General features: G+C 39.2%; 1 protein-coding gene across 1 annotated transcript; it reads left to right on the top strand.

Annotated features, from left to right (window-relative positions):
• Positions 1–13,612: 13,612 nt before the first annotated feature.
• Positions 13,613–19,726, top strand: LOC148646266 (calmodulin-1). The gene is made up of 6 exons (XM_088609666.1): positions 13,613–13,763; positions 15,211–15,241; positions 17,756–17,899; positions 17,980–18,086; positions 18,337–18,472; positions 19,089–19,726. The coding sequence occupies exons 1-6, from the start codon at positions 13,761–13,763 to the stop codon at positions 19,115–19,117; spliced, it is 450 nt and encodes a 149-aa protein (XP_088465792.1). The 5' UTR covers positions 13,613–13,760; the 3' UTR covers positions 19,118–19,726.
• Positions 19,727–22,017: the final 2,291 nt, after the last annotated feature.

Below are 22,017 nucleotides of genomic sequence, written 5' to 3' on the forward strand. Positions count from 1 at the left end.
CAAAGCAATACAGGAAATATGAGGAAATAGAACACCACCACTGAGACAACGTTGAATGTGCTTGCAGTTCTGTAAAGACTTAACTCCAAATCCATTGTGTGGTCATGTGAAGGCTTTCCTTTTAAATATTCTCTTATAAACTGGAAAGATAAATCATTCGCCAACAAAAACGAACTGAAATGCAATACTATATGTTGCCACTAGATAGCATGAGCCGGCCATAAAGCAGGAAAACCAGTGAAAACATCAATAACACTGTGGTCTTCGGGCATGGCACTCATCTGGGGCTTTATTAAAGATACTTTCTTTACATAACATGTACAATAGCTTTATGCTCCAGGACTGGGAGCTCTGTAAATTAGGGAGCTATGATTGATTGAATAAAGTATTATCAGTGAGCGATATATCAGATCTCGGCAGATTGTGTGCTGCCCAGAGCAGATGAGATCTCAGCAATTGCGTGACCTTGCAGGTGTGCAATTCCACAATGTCGCTCCCAGATTCAGAGCGGCTCAAGGACAGGCCAAAGCCTTCGTGTGCACCCATCTCTCTCTTGCTATGACAAGCCAGCAGCTCTGAAAAATATTGCAAACCCCCCCGATTTTTTTTTTTACTTTAACAGGTAACTTTTATTAACACGATCAAGGAGAACTGATTAAATGTTCCGTCAAGCTTTGCCATTGGGCGGTGATCCTTGCAAGAGACAGATTGCAGTCCATATACTGTATACTTCTCACATTCATATGCCGGTTAGATAAGAGGAAGGCTTAAAGCCTAAGCACATTTGAACATGTAGACATTTTCAACAGATGTGTCAGGCGATTTGTAACTTGATCTAGCAGACAAAATGACTGTCTCATCACAAATGAAAAAAAAATAAAGTGTCACACGCCAGATGCTGCTTTCCATTATAAAATCAAGTCGTGCGAAAAAGAGAATGTCAGAACCGCAGTGCAACAAGTTGTCCGTGCATCCTTTTCAGGAGCGCTGAACCCCCACGTCCTCTGGTCATCCGCTGGAGACCGTGTAGAAGCTACAACCTACAGGCGCGGTTTCCCAATTCAGACGCCACCAGGAACTATGCTTTTCATCCTTTTTTAGCTGGCTTTATTTAAACAGGTTAGGGCCCACGGAGACATCAATTCCCTTTCACAGATGATACCTGTAGGCGGACAGCAAGCAGCCTCACATCTCGAAACAGCTGAGGAATGACATGAAACACAACGAAGCAAAATCTCATTCCTCCTTAACAAGACTAGCTCAGGGGTAGAATTACCTTGATCGTTCTCTTCCTCTGATGAGTGTGAATTATATTCAGAACAGGATTCATGGCTACATGCGGGTATTACGCAGCAGGTAGCAGATACAGCCGAGTGATATTACAGTATTCTTGCGGTTTATTTTAAGTAACTATTCGGCACTTGATATTAACGTCTTTCGGACCACGTGTAAGTTAAGGTTTTTGCTACGTGCTACGCAAGGATTAATACCGTGTTCTTGCACTGAGCTGAAGTATTTTAATCACTATTTCTCATACCACTGTAATACCAGTGAGCAAGCCCTTGGTTTTATTTACAGCACATGGAGGGAAAATGAGGTTTTCCTCAAAACGAGTTATACTTCAAGTGTAAACAGTAGCAACATAGCCTCCATCCTGAAAAGGAAATGTACAGTATTACAGGACCCTTTCAAATTTCTAGCTCACATATTAAAAACTTGACATGACCCAAATTAGGTTTATCATTATTTCTATTATTAAAAAATATATTTTAAATTTAAATCATTTAAATCAACATAATACTGGCTTAAATAAAGATTTGAACTCCATATAGATTAGTAAATAACCCTCTTTTTTCACTGCAGACTATATTCTTGCCTCAAAGAAGGAAGTGTAGGCTAAAGATGTTTTCTTCAATGCAATAACTTACGCATTGCTTCAGTTTAATACAGCAGGGTGCAAGTTTAAAATGAATGTCATTACACAGAGGATTGTGCGTTTAAAAGCTCCTCTGTCAGCTTTCCTTGGTCTTTTATTAAGCACAAGGTCTTGGCCATGTCATTCTGGCCCCTTGCCCAGTATAGTGCAGACCACACTGCACCCACTCTGCCATCATTCAGAACTGTGCTTTAAAATGTCACCCACCACAGCCATGGAGTACACAGTTTAAAATGAACAACACCTGGTTAGAAACTGTGGCACTGAACAGAACGAATTGTCAGCAGTAAGCTGTAACTAGTGAAATATTAAGAGCAGAAGTCTATTTTTAAGATAAAGAGAACACTAATACTAACTAAAACTGTTAATACTAACAATGTTATTAAATAATAACCAAGCAAAACATGTCTACACTAGGGAAAATGTAAGCATTAGAAAGGCTTTCTACTTGCACAGCAGAAAGATATAACTAGGCAGCTTGAATTGCTGAATTTATATTTAAATGCGTGCCTTAAATAGATAAGGAACACCTGGTCACTATCACTACATAATCTTAACAAACCCACAGTTGCATTGTATTTCATTAGAACAACTTGCAACTCCATCTGATTTCCCTGTCCTGTTTCCTATAAATCACAGATCTTATTAAAGCTCTAAATGCATAGATGTGAACTTTGATGCAAAACATAATAAAACAATAAAGATCATGGGGACTATGTAAACTACTTTTAAAGCTGCAGCAGTTAAGGTTGTAGCCTCCTAATACATCATTGATGTTTCTTAAATTTCAGTTGCACTATGCCCAACATTGTGAAACTGCAAAAATGCAGTTGAGCAACTTCTGGGAAAGTCACAATTTCACATCCATTGTGTGAAAATATCGACATTCTTAATTTAATCTGACATACAATGTACAATAAAAATAACAAGTAGCATTTTTTCCATTACAAAGTTTTCAATTGGATTTTTGGGACAATTGGTCCTGGTATGAGTGTGTTCATCTGTCTCTGTGTGCCTCGTGATGGACTGGCATCCCAGCCCAATTCTTCATATGTAAGCACATACGTTAACTGAGAAAAAGGTGTATTAACAATGACAACCCTATGGTACTCTCTGATTTTCTAAACCAGCACATTTACTAAAGCTGCTATGAGTAGAGTGCTTTGTTCACAGGCAGAACAGCAGCTTCCCACTCGGGATTTGATCTCCTGGCCTGGAGTCCACTACCCTAATTACCACAGCTCCACGATGTTGCCCTTCATTCACATTCCTGAGCTGAGATTTTATACTAAAAGAACTAACCCATTTTTTAAAATAAATATGACACTGGTTTCCCTCATGTTAATGACCGAAACCTCCCTGTTCATGTTTATGTCAGATCAAATTACAAGACAGGCTTTCATTATCTAAGGCTGCGGTTCCCGACCCTGGTCCTGGTGACCACACACCTGCTGGTTTTCATTCCAGCCCACCTTCATCAGGCCACTGAAGCCTGACTTGATCAAAGAAGCTGCTTTTCAATTTCAAATTTGCATTTTGTTTCTAGTCACAAGTTTGGGATTTTATTTCACTTACTAAATACAAACGTTCACATTTTAATATGTTTAGGAGCTGGGAGCAAACAGTTCAAAATATTATTTTTATTCTGAAGTCAATGAAGGGTTTGATTGTATAACTGAGGGCTTGGCTGGAACACAAGCCAACATGTGTGTGGGTCACCAAGACCAGAATAGGGAACCACTTATCTCAGGCTAAAGAAAACCTCATTTGGCTGCATGGTGCTGCATTCAGTTCCCAACAACTAAATAATCAGATTGACACTATTCTAGGACACTGCCTTTCTAAAGCGAGAAGGAGAGTCTCAGGGCCTCCTTCTGCCATTTCTTGTCCTCATTGGCTGGAATACTTTGATTGCTTGCTGGGGATGAAATACTAAACCTAATCTTTAATTTGCAGGTTTCTTGTTTGTAACTTGTTAACAAAAATAATGCAGCACAGTTATGCTTTGTAGAAAAGGTCTGGCAAGTCGTGACTTGAAAATGTGGCCTGAAAGAAATTGCCCTGTAGCACAAATTAGGATTTAATAATGGTAGAAACAGCCCTCCAACATCTGCCCTCAGACTGGAAACAAAACTAGTTGCTTCACCGACAAGCCTTTTCAGAGGTTGATACAGTCACCTGGGTATAGACTGTTCTGACAACATCAGTCAAACCACAAGGAAGGTGGAAGAGGAACGTGCACAGACACCCATCTCACACAGGCCTTTTTATTGTTGCACAGTGCAGAAATACTGCAGCAGTTACAATCCAGTTAGAAAAGACTGGATTGTACACAACCTCACGCTTTCAGTCATATTTTCTATTTACTGGAGCAAAGAAAGAAAACACTCAAATCCTCATTTCTGAAAGTAAAACATCGAAAGGCAAGTGCCAAAGTTTGACCTCAGTGAATTAAATAAGTTGTACACTATTATTCCAACACAGCAGAGAATCCATTAGCTCTGTCTTCCTGCTGATCTTTACTTGGGGAGAAATAAAGATCAGCTTTAAATGGCACCAGCACCACAGGTTACAATTAAATAACTTACATAAGCTGTTCTGGAGGTTAACATTTAGATGTTTTGTCAGCCAAAAAAGTAGAAAATGTATCTTTCCTGTATTTGCATTTTACAGGGATGAGGTTGCATTACTTAAGTAAAAAGTATATACTGTAAAATGCATAGTTCTCAAAATAGGAAGAAGGAAGGCGAGGGATAACTGGAAACCAAAATTCTTCTCTAGAATTTAAACAAACTGTTACTGCAGTGGATAAGTCCCCGTTGGCTGCTCTCAGATAAATAGAAATGGGAAGGATGTTGAATATAAGAATAAATATACTGCACGTGCCAACTGTGAGCCACTTTAATAAACTGCTGCAAAACTGGGCTGTGGGTATATTCCATCAGCTGCTGCTCGTCTGACATCCACTGCACCAGCGACCTCAATTCTTACATCTAGCAATAATGTTAAATATTAAACAATTTTAATCTTTCACAGTTTTTTGTGTGAAAGACATGGCAATATATCATATAAATTATAAATGATCATCTTTGTAAACCATGGAGCTTCTATACATCATCATGAACTTATTAGCAACATCAATTTTCATTTTATTGTGATGCAAGAGGTCATTATCATTTTTCTGAAAGGTGCAACACGTACAGTATGTCTTAGAACTGCCATACAACATCTCTTAATTGGGATTATGTGATGTACAGCACATGGCTACGCAATTGACTTAATTTTTGAAAAGAGCCAGCTGTAGGAGGTTCTAGGTCAGTAGCCTGATTAATTTGAACTATTTATTCATTTTGATGGAGTTCACAAAAGCACAGACCCGAGATATTGACAAGGGCAGTATATATTTATAAATAACTAGAACTGCCAAATATCCTTTAAAATATATACTTTAAAAAATATAAACGTTAAAATATTTTTCAGCTCTTCATTGAAAATAATCCCAAATTTATCTGAAACCCGTAAGAATTAATGTCAAGCTTAATATACATAGATGTGACTTATTTCTCTTTTTGGCTCTACTAGGAGCAGGATTGTTTCATAAACAGCACTCTCAAGCGAAGGTGACTGTCCAAGAAAACTGCAAATCCCTGTATTTATTTTGTCCTGTGGTATGCAGACTAGTTTGAATGATTCTCTTTTAACATTTGCATGAGCTATTACAAAAAAGCCCTGGCCATCTTCCATTTCCATGCCTGTGCTACCCTGTTTTGCACAAACACAATTCATCTTATGTTAAATGTATTGCCATTTAAGCGAATATATGGAGTCAATATTGACTGATCATTGGTGCTGTGGCAGCTTCATAATATTAGCTGACATTGTAGTAAGCATGCATTACTTTATGACTGATAATTCCTCAGATCAAGAGCAAGTCTCTACCAGTACTTCCTCTGCGTTTTCTGCCTGAAGATGTGATAAGACTGTGGAAGAGACAGCAGTAACGTTCCATAGCAGTATGACAGAACAGCCTGAGAAGACAACTTCCAATAACTGCAAACCTCCTTTGGACAGCTGGTACAGTATCTCTGATGAGGGCTTCATTTCTTGTCAGATTGTAAAGCAGACGTCAGTTCAAGTGTTTATGGCAGGGACCTGTCTGAATCATCAGGGTGATCATAGACACCATCATAGATCATAGATCTATAGATCATAGATCATATGTAAATATGAGTCCTCACCTCTACTGTACCAGTTCACATGAAACAGTTTTCAATGCATTCACAACAGTGTTCCATTCCTCTCATATCAATTGAACAACTAGGCTAATATATAAAATATCTTCCTTTTTGCTTTGCATACACTGTAAAAATGAGTACAATTCAACATGTACCATTAGATATAACATGAATTTAGTTTATTTCTGCACTAAGTTTGATATCTGTGTGCTTTGGCAAACAAGTGTCTGCTGTTGGCTTTCTTTATTCAATCAACTCCATGCAAGAACAAAACCTAAGATTGCAGCACTTCAATAGAAAGCTCAGCAAGTAGAGATGAAGAATAACTCTTCTTTAATTAATCGTTCAGTACATAGTGGATTATCCTTTGGTCATTGAAGAAAGGAATGACTCTTCCTGTTTGTCAAGTTTCTCTCAATGTCTATGAGAAGTGAAAGGTCGTTACTTCCAGTAAATTTTATCTAACATGTTGCATGGCCTTAGTTGATAAATAATGAACCTTTCAAAATCTGAATTCCTTGAAACTATCAGGCCAGTCAACCCAACCACTGGATTCTCCAGCATTTAGAAACCAGCTGGGACCAGGGAGTTTCCCATAAATCTGGAAAATGATGCAAGTAATACGTAATGAATTAGCCACATGCTCTGTAATAGCAACGGTAGAGCTGCCTAAATTCTATATTTTGATTGCTTCTGAAAAATACTATACACTATATATCATTTCAAAAGGCATGGCTCCAGACTAGAAGTTTCTTTCTGAGAATCATATAAGCATTTTATTCAATTCTTAACTTTGGTACTTATCTAGTTCCATTCCAACATCATTCTATTTTTGAAAGAATCAAAGCTAATTATCTGGGTTAACTTAATTTGCTATAAAATTGGAATATAATTCCAGCTAATAAGCAAGCTAGATATGATTTACATTATTAATGTCAACCCATACACTGCTGAGGCATCTTGGTCAATCAGGACTTCAATATTAGCGGTGTATTTATGAACGATTTACTGAAAGTCTCCGAAAGTACTGTTATATCAGTTTTGACTGCTAATAATACAGCTTGGTTTGGGTGAGCAGAAATAAGCTTGTCATTTATCAGTCTTCTATTCGTATTGATTAGACTCTTTCAGAACAAATCAAGGTAAATTATCAGCAACACACATGAAGTGTTGCAGTCGCTAATCCATTGCATATACCAATCAAATCTAATTGACTCATTGGGAGATGAGTTTTATCATTAATGTCACTTGTTCCCGTCTGCACATCCATAAAGCTAAAGGGCTACATTTCTGTACAACAAAACTCAGCTCTACAAAGTAAAAGATTCCAATGGAATTGTGCTTCTGCATGAAGACAGAAAGTAATTTAGTGAAAAGAGTTGAACAATGCAAAAACAATGCAATGAAAGTCTTAAACAATTAGGACTATCATACAGTAGTGTAGTTACCATTTTAGCATTATTTGCATTGCCATGTATAATTGACAATATACACTACTTTTCTGCGCTGTCGGCTGTGAGGGGTACAGACACCTCTCCAATACTGAGCAATACTGCAATACAGCAATACTGTTCACGTTTCACTGACAACACTGGTTATCTTAATTTTTGCACCTAAAATAACTGATGAATCCACTTTTTAAGCCAATTTACAACGCCATTATACGTCATACACCGTGAAGAGTGCTTAGATCTCGCATAATTAGAAAACAAAACTCTTTTTAGACCATCTGAATGACTAACTGCATGCTGCACCTTTGAATCAGGAATTGATTTAGATTTTACACTATATCATCCATGTGATGTCATGCATACCACCATGTCCATATCATGCATAACTCTTCCCAAGATTTCCCTGCTCTCTAAATTAAATCTTTCTGATGGGAGCATGTGTTACGTAGCAGAAAGTTGACTACATGCTAATGTCTGTGAAAACCAAAAGCAGGTGATAGAAAAGCAGCCCCTGAATCCCTTTGTGACTCCAGATGGTCAGAAACGTGCGGTAATTTCCTAAGACACCACATGTTGACCAAAGTGAAACACAATCCCTTCTATTAAGGAATTGTACTCTGAGGTGCAGTACAAAGCCATGAACACATCAAAAATAAATGAAGCTCCAGTTACATACAACCCAAGCAATACCCTCACTCAACTGGTAATCATGATACGAGAGATTATTGAACAGTTCCTTGTGTTTTCATAATACTCACTATTACTATGAAAGACTCATCTAATATCTCTTATTCCCGATGTGATGTGTATTAGTGAGTAGGCTAAATTAACAAGAATCACTCTTCAGAATCTCTTAGCAGGAATGTTGAAAAGAGTATAAAACTATGGTGCTGGAATGATGCAGACACAGATTCATCACCACTCCCTTCCCTCCTCCCCAAACTCTGGACTTTGCTTTTTACTAGTGCTACGACACTAAAATGGAATATGGACTCAGATAAAGGTTAATTCTGAGGCATCTGCATTAACAGGTCTCATGCTACTAATGCCAATACAGCCACAGAACTATACAGAGGCCAGGACTTCTGATATGGGACATTTTCGGCTTGTTTTCCACCTGTCTGTTAATCTCCCGTGCTTGCTCAGTCACAGCAGCCCTCTTAAATGTGTCTCATGCCTGGCTGGAGGACTCTATCAGAAGAGGCCTATTAGCAATGCACAGGGAAACATTTTGTAACACTCTGAAGGATCAGATAAGACATTATCCTGGGAAAATGATTAATTTATACAGGCTTGTAAAGTGGAGTCAGAAAAGGTGTTAAGCTGTGAACAGATCTATGGTGTGATGGAAGGGTGAGTCAGACTGGAACTGTCAGTAAAAGAGCTGCCAGTTCTTCAGCATGGCCCCTGTACACTGCAGACAAGGTGAAGGACATGCAGAAGCTAACTACCAGCCTGACCAGACCTACTGTGTCACCATTGTCTGACAACTGCAGAGAAATAGCTCGCATACAATAATCAAGGACTGGTCATTTTTCCCCAAAATATACAAGTTTTTTGTCCTCATCTAGAGACTTTTCAGGCTTTTCAGACCTTCTCCCTCTTTACCCACTTTGTGCATTAAAAATAAGTTTTCCTTGAGGAAGGAATAGATTTAGATTAAATGCAGTTGAAACAAGGAATCAAAGTGATTATTAGCTCTTCCCATTAACTCTACCTTAGCCCACTGTGCTTTCATGCTGTCCACAACTCAAGTACATTTATGTAACTTATTATGTGCATAAGAACCCATGCCACAAATATTTAATTTGTGTGGAGGCGATGGTAGAAAACAAAAAACAATGATCCAGACTGGAGTCCCATGATGATATGTAATCTAAATTAATACATGATTCATTCTGGACAAGATTCAAGAATATATAAAAGGAGGTAGTTGTCCCTGTACCTAGAAATGAGCTTGTCCCTTCCAACATGACTTTGATTGGGTTGAAGAGCAGAAGGACAGTGCTGCCTGCCAGGTATTACCTGACAATGAAGATGAATATTTGCCAAAACATTTGCTTTCCAGACCCCTATTCAACTAAACCACTGAAAAGATAAAAGACACCTGTCTTTGTTTACTTTACAAATAATGGGGTCTTTGTGTATTGAGGTTGTGAAAGTCAACATCCTTTCCAGCTTTTTTTTTCATCCTTTTTTCACATCCTAAAACGTATTAGGTTGTTTTGCACTCAAGCACGCCTGGTTTCAATGATTTGCAATGGGCCTTCTGGTTTGTTTTAGCATTGCTGTAGCTCCATTAAACAGCGCAGTTTAATTTCATCAGAAATCAGCTTTGTCAAAGCAGCAGCTGCAGTAGCAGAGCTCCTGTCCTCCCTCTGCTCAGCGGGTAGAGAGGGCCTGTACTTTCCACAAGCCGCCCAGCCCAAGCAGCAGGGACGCAAGGTGAAACCTGATAAGAGCTGGGTCTGCGAAGGAGGGCAGGGGTGATAAGAAAACTGGACAAAGAGCATTCAAGTGACATTACTAAATGCAAACTATGTTGTCTGGCAAGCTACAGCAGTGGGGGTTGGGATGCTTTGCCAAAGTATGCCAAGTCAACCATAAGACCTCAGCCTTGACAGACCTGAGAAACGCAAAGCAATCAGAAACTCCATGTCCTGTCCATTTTGCACAGGCTTACGTGTTTTCCACACAAAAAATATGTAATGCTCAGGCTGCAGTGCAGCGTTTATTTAGAGGCATGATCTCACTGCTGAGCAGCACAGGGGGCCTTGATCTGCTCTGTTTCAGACCTGGGCTGTTTCACCCCTCCTTAAGCGGCCTGGTGGTCCTGGAGTCCCCCAGGAGCACCATATTCATACCGGGCCGCAGCTCAGAGCTCCTGAGCAATCCGCCAGCTTCAGACTCTCATTAGCCTGGATTACAGGCTCTCACCATGGGTTTTTGTATGTAACTGCCATGGAAGCCTCTCAAAACCTCTTCCTTTCACCACTCCCAAGACATAAGGGCCCCAGGCTCTTCTTGCGCAGGTACTTTTCTGCTGGGTGTGTGCCGAACCATCCCATTCAAACACTAGCTCCTCAACATGTTCTGAATCTGGCTCAAAACAAGGCGGTCCGTGGGCAGGGTTATTGATTTTCTTCATTACATTTGCGCATTAACATCGTGTTTCAGCGCTGTTTGAGAAAGACAAACGATCTGGGATGCAGGGAGTTGAAACAGAGTAAAATCACAACCTTGGGGCCCTGAAGGAGCTTTTAGTTTCTCTGTAGGCAGAAGATGTATTCAGGCAAAGATGGAATATTCTATTGGCAAGTTGAGGACAGATTGGATATTTATAGGAACTAATCTGTCCAAACATTTAAATAAGTGAATAAATACTGAAGACAACTTATAATAAATCACTAGCTTCACATAAAATGAAAGGGGAAAAAAAAGAAATGCTTCTGCTTGAATTTACTTTCTGTTTTTAAGCGCAGCCAGTTATGATTCACCGTTTCCTCTAGTTACAGATTTGTGTGCTGATGGGACTCCACCTAAACCAGGCTTTTCTATTCTTGGGGATGTGCTAGGAAATGATGGCTTTTATAAAAATGCCAGCCTGATCTCCTTGAGAAGCATGTTTCAACACACGTAAAATGATTAAGGCACTGTGACACAAACTGCACGTAGATGCTATTACACTTCAGTCCCAAATCCTTAACACACCAATACCCAGTCATTGTTCCCTCTGCCCATTTCCTTTCTGAGCCACTCGCAACAGGTGGTAGGTAGAAAATAAAAGGAGCACTGAAGCATAACAAAAACCTGTGCGGCTATCAAATATACACCATCAGCACCAATTAATCTTGGGATTCCAACTCAGATGATTTCCATTTCACTGTTCTTCAGTGCAGATCTTAAATTAATTTTTGTTGTATTTCTCTACCTGTCCACATGTGTGGTATACGTCAGACCCAAGAGAAATATGAAGAAAAGACATGATGGTTTGACCAAAAGTAATTGTAATTTTCAGGATTAAGTAGATTCCTGTTGTACCATCCAACAGGACACCTGGAGGAGTTCCTAAAAGTAGTACATAAAACGGGATAGAGCTCACCAGTATACAGAACTGACACTTCTTAATTAAAAAAAAATTATATTGGTATAAAGTCACATTCTGCTCCTTCCCTACATAATAAGCAGGCTTTAGCATGACACTTGCACTTTCAAATGGATTTCAAGACCTGTACAAATCTTGAAGAATTCCTAACCACATTAACTCGCACAGTGGACAACTATGTGGGTTCTGATGATGTATGTCTATACTAAATAATAAGCCTATCCTTTTGTTGCTTGCTATTTAGTGTCTGAAGCTATCAGAGCTGAGCCTTCACCCAGGTCATGTGACCTTTGTTCTTAAAGTAGAGAAGAACTTGAATTGCAGGACGCAATCTCCACATCTGACATGGCCAATGTATGAGCCAGCCATTGTAACTGTGGTGTCTTTTGTTCTTTCAGAAGAATGGGGTGTGTGGTATGGTACATGTGATGCAGTAACTGCTAACATGATTGTGCAGGTCACAGACTATATCCGGGAATAAAGAGAAAAGGGAAAACTGTTTCAGCTCATCTCACACTATACCACAGAAGGAGGACAGGGAATTTGGACTGGAAAATACTTAGTTTCTCATTAGTCACATATCTTTAAGATTGTGGTTTCTAATTTTGTATATTCATTCTCCATGAAAATACAGCTTACAAAACCGATATGAATAGTGTAACCTAAAAATGTAGTACTGTCGTGTTGAGCCCCTGCTACAGTAGCTACTTTTTCATGAATGTTTTAAATATTGAAAAAAGATCATGAATTGGGAAATATTTTGTAACTCAATGAAAACTTGTGCAATCATTCTATCTAAATGTCAAACTGTGTTAACTAGAGAAGGACGTATTTGCCTTTTTGTGTGATGCAAAACAAACCAGTCCAGCCACAAAAACATGTTTTCACCACAAACACTACAGCACTGACAGGTCCCTGCAGTATCCACAGGTGTGCCACACCAGGTGTGCTGTTTGGTGTGTTGGTGTCGCCCTCACTGTGGAGGAAGGGAGGCGATGGGAGATGGGAGTCTCGTGAGGAGGGCAGCACACCCCACCGAGTGTTTATTCCAAAAACAAGCACAGAAGGCTCTTAAGGATCCTCCCAATGGAACAATTTTCCAATTACGAGAAATGAGGTACAGGCATACACCTTGAGTGTAGACGTCTGGCTTAAATTACCTGTCTTGAAATATAGATAAAATGTTTTTTTTTAGAGGGTGCGACACATGACAGTATTTTGTTGTGCTCTGGGTGATCACATCTGGTCTTCATAAGCTGTGTGTGAACCTACAGGAGGCCTACATTATTGTCGCACAAATGGGCTAGATTCAGTTTTATTAACATACATGGAACACAAAAAAAAAACCCTCCAGGAATACACTGTAAATTGCATTTGCAGAAACATGCGCCTTTGTTAAAGTCACAATCATTCTGAGGAATGAATAAGCACTATATGGGCACACCAATGGATTAATGAATGGGCACTATATGGGCACACCAATGGATTAATGAATGGGCACTATCGCTCGCACTCCACCATGCTTCCACAACGCCATAATCACTCTTTGTATTCTTCGCACTGCCTCCGGGCCGTTCATGTGCAGTCTGGCGCTAGAGTGCATGTCCAAGGGAGTGACGCATTGCAGGTACAAACGCACCAATCAGAAACGGCCTTTCCCTTCCTACTCCATCCTATACGGCACTAGAACGCATAACAAACCCGCAGCACATAGCCCTCCGCACTATCAGTTAGTCCCTGGGCTACTATCCTGCTTTTACCGCAGTTATTCTTCATAGACTAAATATAGGAATATTCATTTGTTGATGTTAAACAGTAATGTATTTAAAACTACAGTTACAGTTACAGCTGATTTTGTTCTTCAATACGTTTAGTGATTTGGGTAGAGGGGAGCTGGCGGAATGATACAAGCAGGGGGAGGTGTTTATGAACAACCGTTAAAGGCGCGTCAGGGTCAGTCTGCTTTCATCTGCTGGAGTGCGAACTTGGGAGTGTAGCTGTAGTAGCAGTCGAAAGCGATTTAGACTATCAAAATGGTGAGTATGGTCAACGTTTACTGTAATAGGGTGTAGGAAAGCGCGCCTCAATTAAGGAATTTAAACATTTACAGTAAAAGCGGCTTGATGGGATTAAATTCTTCTCTGATTTTTTTTTCCGGGGATGGGCAGCGCGCTCAGTCCCGCCGGTATTGCGACTCGCAAAATGTGGAGCCTAGTCAAAGATGAATTGCGTATTTTCACGGGCACTGGAGAGGGTTTTAAGATCTCTAATTTTGACTTAAGTGTTTTTGCCGGAGAAATGCGGAACGAATGCAGGTAGCGTACTGCAATAAGACGTTTTTTCTTCTTCTGGAGATTGACGAGTGGCCTTTGCGCTTACTGCACAGGTTAGACTCTGGTTGTGCTGCAGTGAGTATCAGATCTGGAATGGATTGAAACTTGGGTCTTTTATTGCCTTCGGACAGTGACGCTGTTTTATGAAAAATAATCACTCGCATGTCTGTTATGACTTTCTTTTGGTCATTAACCCCCGAGCTATTCCTGTTTGCGCAACCCTGAGCCATCTATGTTGCTGCAAAAGGTACTCGTTTTAGGGAAAATTGTTATTTTATTACGAAAACGTGGCTGGCTAGCTCCTGTTAGCCTTGACGTTCGAGTTCGCAGTCCTTCTGAAAACGTTGGGTAAGCTTGTACGCTACAAACCGGAAAAGACTTCCTCAACCACACCTAGTTCTGCTGTTAATGAGATGTTAAGTTATGATGCAATGCTCGACTTGTTTCCTTTCAGCGTTTCGAAGCTCTAATTCAGGTCGATGGGAGCTGGTAAAAACGTAGCGCTGAGCTCGGAGCGAGCGTGGCTCAATCGTGGGTCTGTCGCGCTGGGAATCGGTGTTGATGCGTCAGTTTCCTTTCCATGAAACGTCCTTAATCACAATCACACTAGGGCTTTTGTTTTAGGGCGATTGCTTTTTCCGTTTGCAAGATGAGCGGTTGTAGTCTGCATGCATCTTTTGAGTTTCTGTAGTGTGGATTTGGCGCTCTTAAAGCAAGTCTTTCAAGTAGGCATCCGAACATGCCGACCGAAGGGTTTCTATCTTGGGAGATTCTGTTCTATTGCACCTTCGCAGATAATGACAGAAAAGCGGCTTTGACCGCAGACGGGCTCAGGTGCGTTTTTCTTTTCAACGTTGCGGCCGCAGCTCAGAGGGTTAGGGGGAGCACCGGGAGATCGTGGGTCATCCGGGGTGATTGGTGTGTGAAAGGCAGGCGATCAGAGCACGTCTAGGAGGGAGAAAGAGAGCCCGCTCTGTTGAAAGGGTTATCAGTCAATATTTCTAGTTTGACACCCTTTCAAGAATTTCTCTAAAATGATGAGACTATGTATAAGACCTTGGGTTACATTTACTGGTATGTTTTAATATTGAATATTCGACTTGTAAATGTGGGAATACTATTATAACCAGATCTTTTTTTTTTTGTACAGGCTGATCAACTGACAGAAGAGCAGATTGCTGGTAAGCCCTTTTTTGCATGTGGTGTGTGGCCTGGTTTCTAGAAGCTCTGACCGATTCGTAGTCTTCCCTTGCAGCTTGGGTTAGTTATTCTTTGCCTTTTAAGGCAGACCCTGGGTCAAGTTACGCATCAAGTCCTTTAGAGACACTCTGTGTATGCAGTTTATACGCGGACTTGAGTACCAGGAGAATACTTTCTGCCAAACTAGCAGGAATTCTAAAAATGAATCGTAGCCTTTTTTTGGTAAAGAAGCATTGTAGACGCACTGCAAACTTATCTAGGTCTAATAAGTAAATGTCTCTAAATCATTCATTAAAATGTTATCCCTCCTTCCCCTCATATTTAAGGTGGCTTTATAATCATAACTGGGTTTCTAAAGTACTTGTGTGTAGGTGGTGTGATGTCAAAATGTTCAGGTTGATGAGTAAGGACATGGTATGACACTTCAGCTACAGCAGGGTAGAGATTGGGGGGGGGGGGAAATACCCCAAAGTGTATTCCAAATTCAGCTTTATGCAGGACACTGAAGGTGGTGTGCTTTATGTAGCCCATGACATCTTCATCCTGTCCATTTAAAGTGCACATGAATAGATTTCTTGCCAGGCCTGTTGTCTTCCCAAACCTTTTGAACCTTTAGTTTCATGTACTGTTCATGCAGATTGCATAAACATCTGCATTAAAACTAATTTTAGTCACAGCTCTGTATCTCTTGCAAGGTTTAGGCTTTAGCTCTTTAAAGCTTCAGGAAATTGTTTTGCATTTGTTTCTGGTTCTTTGTTCCTGAATAGCACAACCTTTATATTCTTCAGAAGGTATTACATTTTGCATCAAAATGTTGCACATAAAATTGGTATTGGTACATAATGAGAGTATTGTATTTGCGCTGTCTCCTTTAGATGCAGTTACATGTACAGTCAGTGTAACATTCATCCTGTTACTGAAACATGAAGGCTTGCTATAGGTGATAATGCTAGATTTTGTGTACAGACACCAAGGCCATCTGGCCCAACTAAGGTTATAGTCTTAATCCTGAAAATCATGTTGTTTTACTGTTCTCCAAAGTTGTTTGTGTAGAGCCATGGACAGTTTAGGACAATTTTTAACAAAGACATCCAAGATGACCAAAAATGAGAAATAAAGACTTCCTTAAGTTCCAGTGTCAGATGTCATGTATTAGCTCTTTGGTTTTGAAGTGAAATACTTCATGTATTGTGGTTGCTTGAATATGTCATTGAAAGATCCATTCTTTGAATTATTGGCAACTTTAATTTCTTTACTCTGAAAAGCTTGTACAACATGAAAATGCAGCAGTTGAATGCATAAACCTGTCATTAGTCAGATTGGGAACTTCTTATCTAATGACCTAAATGCATTTAAGTTTAACTGTAGATTATCTAAAGCAGTGGTATGCTGACTCTTAACCTGGACTGGTGGTGTTTTTTTTGCATAACCATTAATAAATTTAATGAGTGAATAAAATCTAAATAGCCAAGTTGTATTGATAACTTACACAAGTAATCCAAGGCCTTTCAGTTTCCAATCTTTAGGAAATACTTCAGGGTGGTCAATAATGCTTAATGGATTGGAGCTCCCCAGCAGTAAAAAGTGGTCCAGCCTGTAGTATAGTGTTGGACCTATTTAGTTTCCACTGGTAAATACCTCTGAATGAAAAGAAGTTTCATGGGGTCTTGCACATTAATGGCTGGAGAAATAGTGTTGGTGTATGTATAGAATAGTGGGGAAAGTAAAGTCAGGCCATTTTCCTATGCTGCTGACTGCAATAGCTTAGTACAGTATTACAGTGATAGTAATGATCATTGTTGTAAGCCTGAAATGGTTCAGGATAGGTCATCAACCAGAAAAGCTGGCTCACAGTTTCACATCAGTGTGAAACTCTCCAAGTCACAATCATGTTTATTGTAATTTCACTACTGGGAAGTGAAAACGTAGAGACCAATGGCCTATGGTGGGGAAAAGCACAAGAAATTGTTCACGCTGTGGACTGTTCTTCCTGATGGAGGTCAAACCTTGTGCTGCATTTGATAAAAGGCATTGTAGCTGTAACCTGTGCTACAGGTGTTGCTGGGCAGAGATTGCCCAATCTTTGTTCTACTGACAAGCCCAGTTCAGTTGACCATGCTGGGATGTCTCAGGTTGTCCCTGCAGCAAACATGGTTTACATTGTACAGAATTCAGAAATAAAGATTCAGAAAATGCCTTTCAGGCTCTGTCAATAAGTACATTTATAGTTTTTTGCTGTAATAAGTCTTGTGCCCCATGAAAGGTATAAAAAAGGAAAAAAGTGGTTCCTAGAAGATATGGAAATTTAGTTTCACACTTTAACACAGAGTGCAAAGATTTACTTTCAGCCATGTAGAAAGCCCTTTATGCTTGAAAATGGAACCATTAGAATCAAGATGTATTAATTTGTGTAGACCATTTGGTTTATAGCAGGTGGTTCTTTTATGGTCTTGGCAATTCTAAACTTTTCCACTTTTGTAACCTTTCCCTCTCAGAATTCAAAGAGGCATTTTCACTATTTGATAAGGATGGAGATGGAACCATCACAACAAAAGAGCTGGGAACAGTCATGAGGTCACTGGGTCAGAACCCTACAGAAGCAGAGTTGCAGGATATGATCAATGAAGTTGATGCTGATGGTGAGTTTTTTCTTTTTATTACAAGTTTTATTTGCTTATTCTTAAACTTTTCAGCTCAATTTCTGTTCTTGTTGCTGCAGGTAATGGAACAATAGACTTCCCTGAGTTTCTCACTATGATGGCAAGAAAAATGAAAGACACAGACAGTGAAGAGGAAATCAGAGAAGCATTCCGTGTTTTTGACAAGGTACTGGTCTTCTAGCAATAAGGTAGCACCCCAAGCTTATCAGCAATATCAAAATGGGGACATGGAGTAATTTCAAGCTTTATTTAAAAAAAAAGTACTTGTTCTAAAGCATTAGAATGCTGAACTATCCGTGTTCATTTTTTGGGATTTTCCTTGCAAGAGTTTAGACCCCACACACAGCACAGTAATTGTAAAGTTCTGAAATCAGATTATTGGAACAACAGTCAACTTTGTGGCATCTGCATTCCAGGATGGTAATGGGTATATCAGTGCTGCTGAGTTGCGCCATGTGATGACAAACCTGGGGGAGAAGCTAACAGATGAAGAAGTTGATGAAATGATCAGGGAAGCAGATATTGATGGAGATGGTCAAGTCAACTATGAAGGTAGGTGTTTATCCTCCATGCACCCTTTGTGCTGCTTTTGAGGTAAAATAAGGAGACTTAAACCTTCTGACTTGATTTGCTCAAATGGTCAGTGGAGATCATGATATGTTAGTAAAAATGTTACAATTCACTTCCAACTCTTATGAAAGTGTGTTCCTTCATTAAATGTTGAGGGCACAATAGTAGCAATTGGTTTACAGGTGTTTTTCCTGTTTTGATAGTGACTGGATATTTAAAAGGACTGTTGTATTCCTTTCTGTATTGAAAATCAAGCATTTATGGAATTTAGGTGAAGATCACTCCAAAATCTAGAAATGTTCTATCTTGAGGCTTATTGTAGCACTTGTACAGTCAAGCACTGGTTTAAAGTACCAGAGATGACAATTTAAAGTGAATAACTAGGATGAGAGAAAGCAACCTGTCAGTCAATTGTCTCCAAGCAAGGTTTAAAGAAATTAGTAAGAGGGTAAAAATCTTGATGTACAAATTGTCAGCTGATCTTATAGAGCAGTTAAGGTACAAAGCTCATCTTTGAATGCAGCGGTATTAAAATTGCTGTAAAAGCATAATGTGTAGAATGTCTTGACCCTGTATCTTTAATTTTCTCTTTTTGCAGAGTTTGTACAAATGATGACAGCGAAGTGAAGGCCTTGTACAGAATTTTTTTTTCTTGTATAAAATTTGCCTTTTCTTTGTTTGTAATTTATCTGTAAAATGTTTATTCCCCCTGCTGTCCAAAGGAACTGCATGTAAACTATTTAGGATTCAAGTCCTCATGTCCCTTTTTATTTTGCTGTCATCGTATTTTGAGTCAAGATGCGGTCAAGTTAACAGGTGTTGCATGTGACTTGAAATGGAGTGCATCCAAATCTGCACAATGAACTACCACAGCTTGAAGCAAGACATCATCTTGGTCCACCTGTTGAAGTTGGATGTCACTTGGCAACAATGTTGGCATGTAAACATTTTAATGTGGAGTAGTTACTCTGCATGGACTATGGACAAAGTATATATGAATTTCTCAGCATTGCACTATTGCAAAACGGGTGTATCATCCAGGTACTCGTACACTAACTCTTTTTGTATTTGCTGTTCTGTACCAGAGAACTCTTGTTCTATTCTTACTATGCTTTTTAAAGTTTTAGTCACTTGTTTTTTTCTTTTTTTTAACTGCTTATGGCACAAACATGCCTCAAAGAATCCATTCCAAGTTGTATATTTTTGTTTTCCAATAAAATTTACAATTTACCCAAATTTAAGTGTGTTTATTTAGGTACTTTTGTTTTAATGACCTTCAATAAAAGTCTCAAGTAACCTCAACCTTGGTTCTAGTTTTTGAAATGGATCGGCTTCATCCTCAGCAAAGTTGATTTTTGTTGGGCAACAGATAAGATGGTCAGTCATTCTGATCCGTTGTAGGCATTGTCCTTTTTTTCTGCCTGTGCTATCTGTATATGTAAAATGGTGGAAGCAGCAACCTCTCCCAACTTTGAGCAATTTAAATTCTTGTGAGCTGCTGGTAATTCAGAACATCTTACAATTGCAGATCTCTATAACCATATTAATGTGACTTATAGTAATAAGTGAGGGCAGAGACAACACTGAACTCACTGTAAATCAGAAGTAGGGGGAAAGTACTAATTTGGCTTTTTAAGGGTTGGGCATGGGATTACTTCCAGCATTTACAAAGCCCATTCCTTAATGGTACATGGATCGGTTTCAAAACTTCACACTTACATGTATGCTTTTTAACCTTACAGCATTCAACTGTCTTTAACATCCATAGGCCTAGTCCTACCCCTGCTGGTGCATTTCTAATGTAATTCAAGGAAATTAAGTCACTGAACTAAATCCTTTTTACACCAGTAACTGTCCATAAGGTTGAAAGGTTTGAAGACCAAAGAGCATAGTTATTACAAGTGTTCATAGGTACTCCTTCAAAATGTGTATGTATCGCAGCAGTAAGGTTGTTTTCAGGCTCTGAAGCATTTCTGTTCCTGTAACACTAGTCTTTCAAGAGGAAGTAATAGCATTTTTACATTTGTGCATTACTTTGTAATCTATGAAAAGGAGAACACTATCAATACTCACTCCTTACTAAAAAGCAATAAATAATTCTCAGAAGTTTATTAATACCATGTAAATGTTGAAAGAAAATGTATATTTAGGTTTCTTAACATTCTTAGTCATCTGGTAGGTAGCTTTACGAAGTCCTGGTTTCTAGATGCTTTTAGAAGTCATTTTAGTTGACAAGGAGCATTATTGTTAAATCTTGAGACTTTTGCCCAAAGATCAGGTGACTGCAATTCTAGGGACAGCTATATATATATATAAAAAAATACAACCCCATGTCAAATTTGGAAGCCATCAAGACGATTAAGGCTAAAAGGCACTAGGAAGAGGTGGAAGTTTTACCTGACTATCCCCCAGAAAATCTGTCGGCAGTATAGTAAAACATGCATGAATGCAGAATAGCTCTGTGCAACACCTCTACTAAGATTTGCAGGTTGTTTTAAATTGGCACTATTATTGTTCCTCTTGTATGAGAAGCAAATTCTGTTTCTATGAAAGGTTTACAGAAAATCCTACCATTGTTCCTTATAGGCAGAATAGGGGATTCTACAAGTGTGTGAAAAAAGTAGGGGCTACACCTGGCAAGACTGTAAAGGAATTTTTATCCTGAATGTGCTCTTTATGCAACCGTAGAAAAAGGTAATGAAGAACTTGTATAGAGCTTTTCTGGACATACCACTTAAAGCTTACAGGTAAAGGGGACTCCCCTCCACCACCACCACCACCAATATGTAGCCCCACCAGGATGATGCAACAGCAGCCAGTAAACTCACCCCACATCAGTTCTCAGTGGGGAGGAGAATAGTCATAATGCCAATTCATACAGTAGTTGGGGATTACTAGGAGGCCATGGTTGTTAAAGGCCATTGGGAAATTTGTTCAGGACACTAGTGGAGAACAGAATGTGAAAGCGTGTAGCCATCCCACTCACTAAGCAGTCAAGGTGACCATATTTTGGTTTTCAAGGGGGGGGGATAATCTAAACTCGACATGACTCTAAAGAAATGGCTCTTTATTACTTTTTCTAATCAAAAAAGTAATTTAAACTCGAGTTTTTATTAAACTTCTTAGTAAACTTTTAAAAAGGTGCAGGGTTGCCATTTCTCTTCCATAATGGCAAACAATGGAAAAAATATAGCCCTATTTTAAACAGTTTTGATTTTTTCATTTTAACACAAAAGTCTTAACATCTGTGGAACAAATGAAGACATAACTTAGGAGAAGTCCTCATTGGTTGCAAAAATGAGGAAGTTTAACGAAATATAATGAAACAAGTTAAACATGGTTATTTCTTATGGCCATAAAAACTGCGTGTAAGTTCAAAACATCTACTGGCATTGCATGGAAGGAACGAAAATATGTACTGTAGGCCTATGTTTGTTTACACAGTCCGAGTAACGAGCAAAACAAAATCCCGGACAATTTTTGGAATTTTATAAATCCCGGTCGGACCGATATTTTAGGTCTCAAAA

Source organism: Lepisosteus platostomus, chromosome 17, assembly GCF_059453375.1.
Source record: "Lepisosteus platostomus isolate fLepPlt1 chromosome 17, fLepPlt1.hap1, whole genome shotgun sequence".
Classification (NCBI taxonomy): Eukaryota; Metazoa; Chordata; class Actinopteri; order Semionotiformes; family Lepisosteidae; genus Lepisosteus; species Lepisosteus platostomus.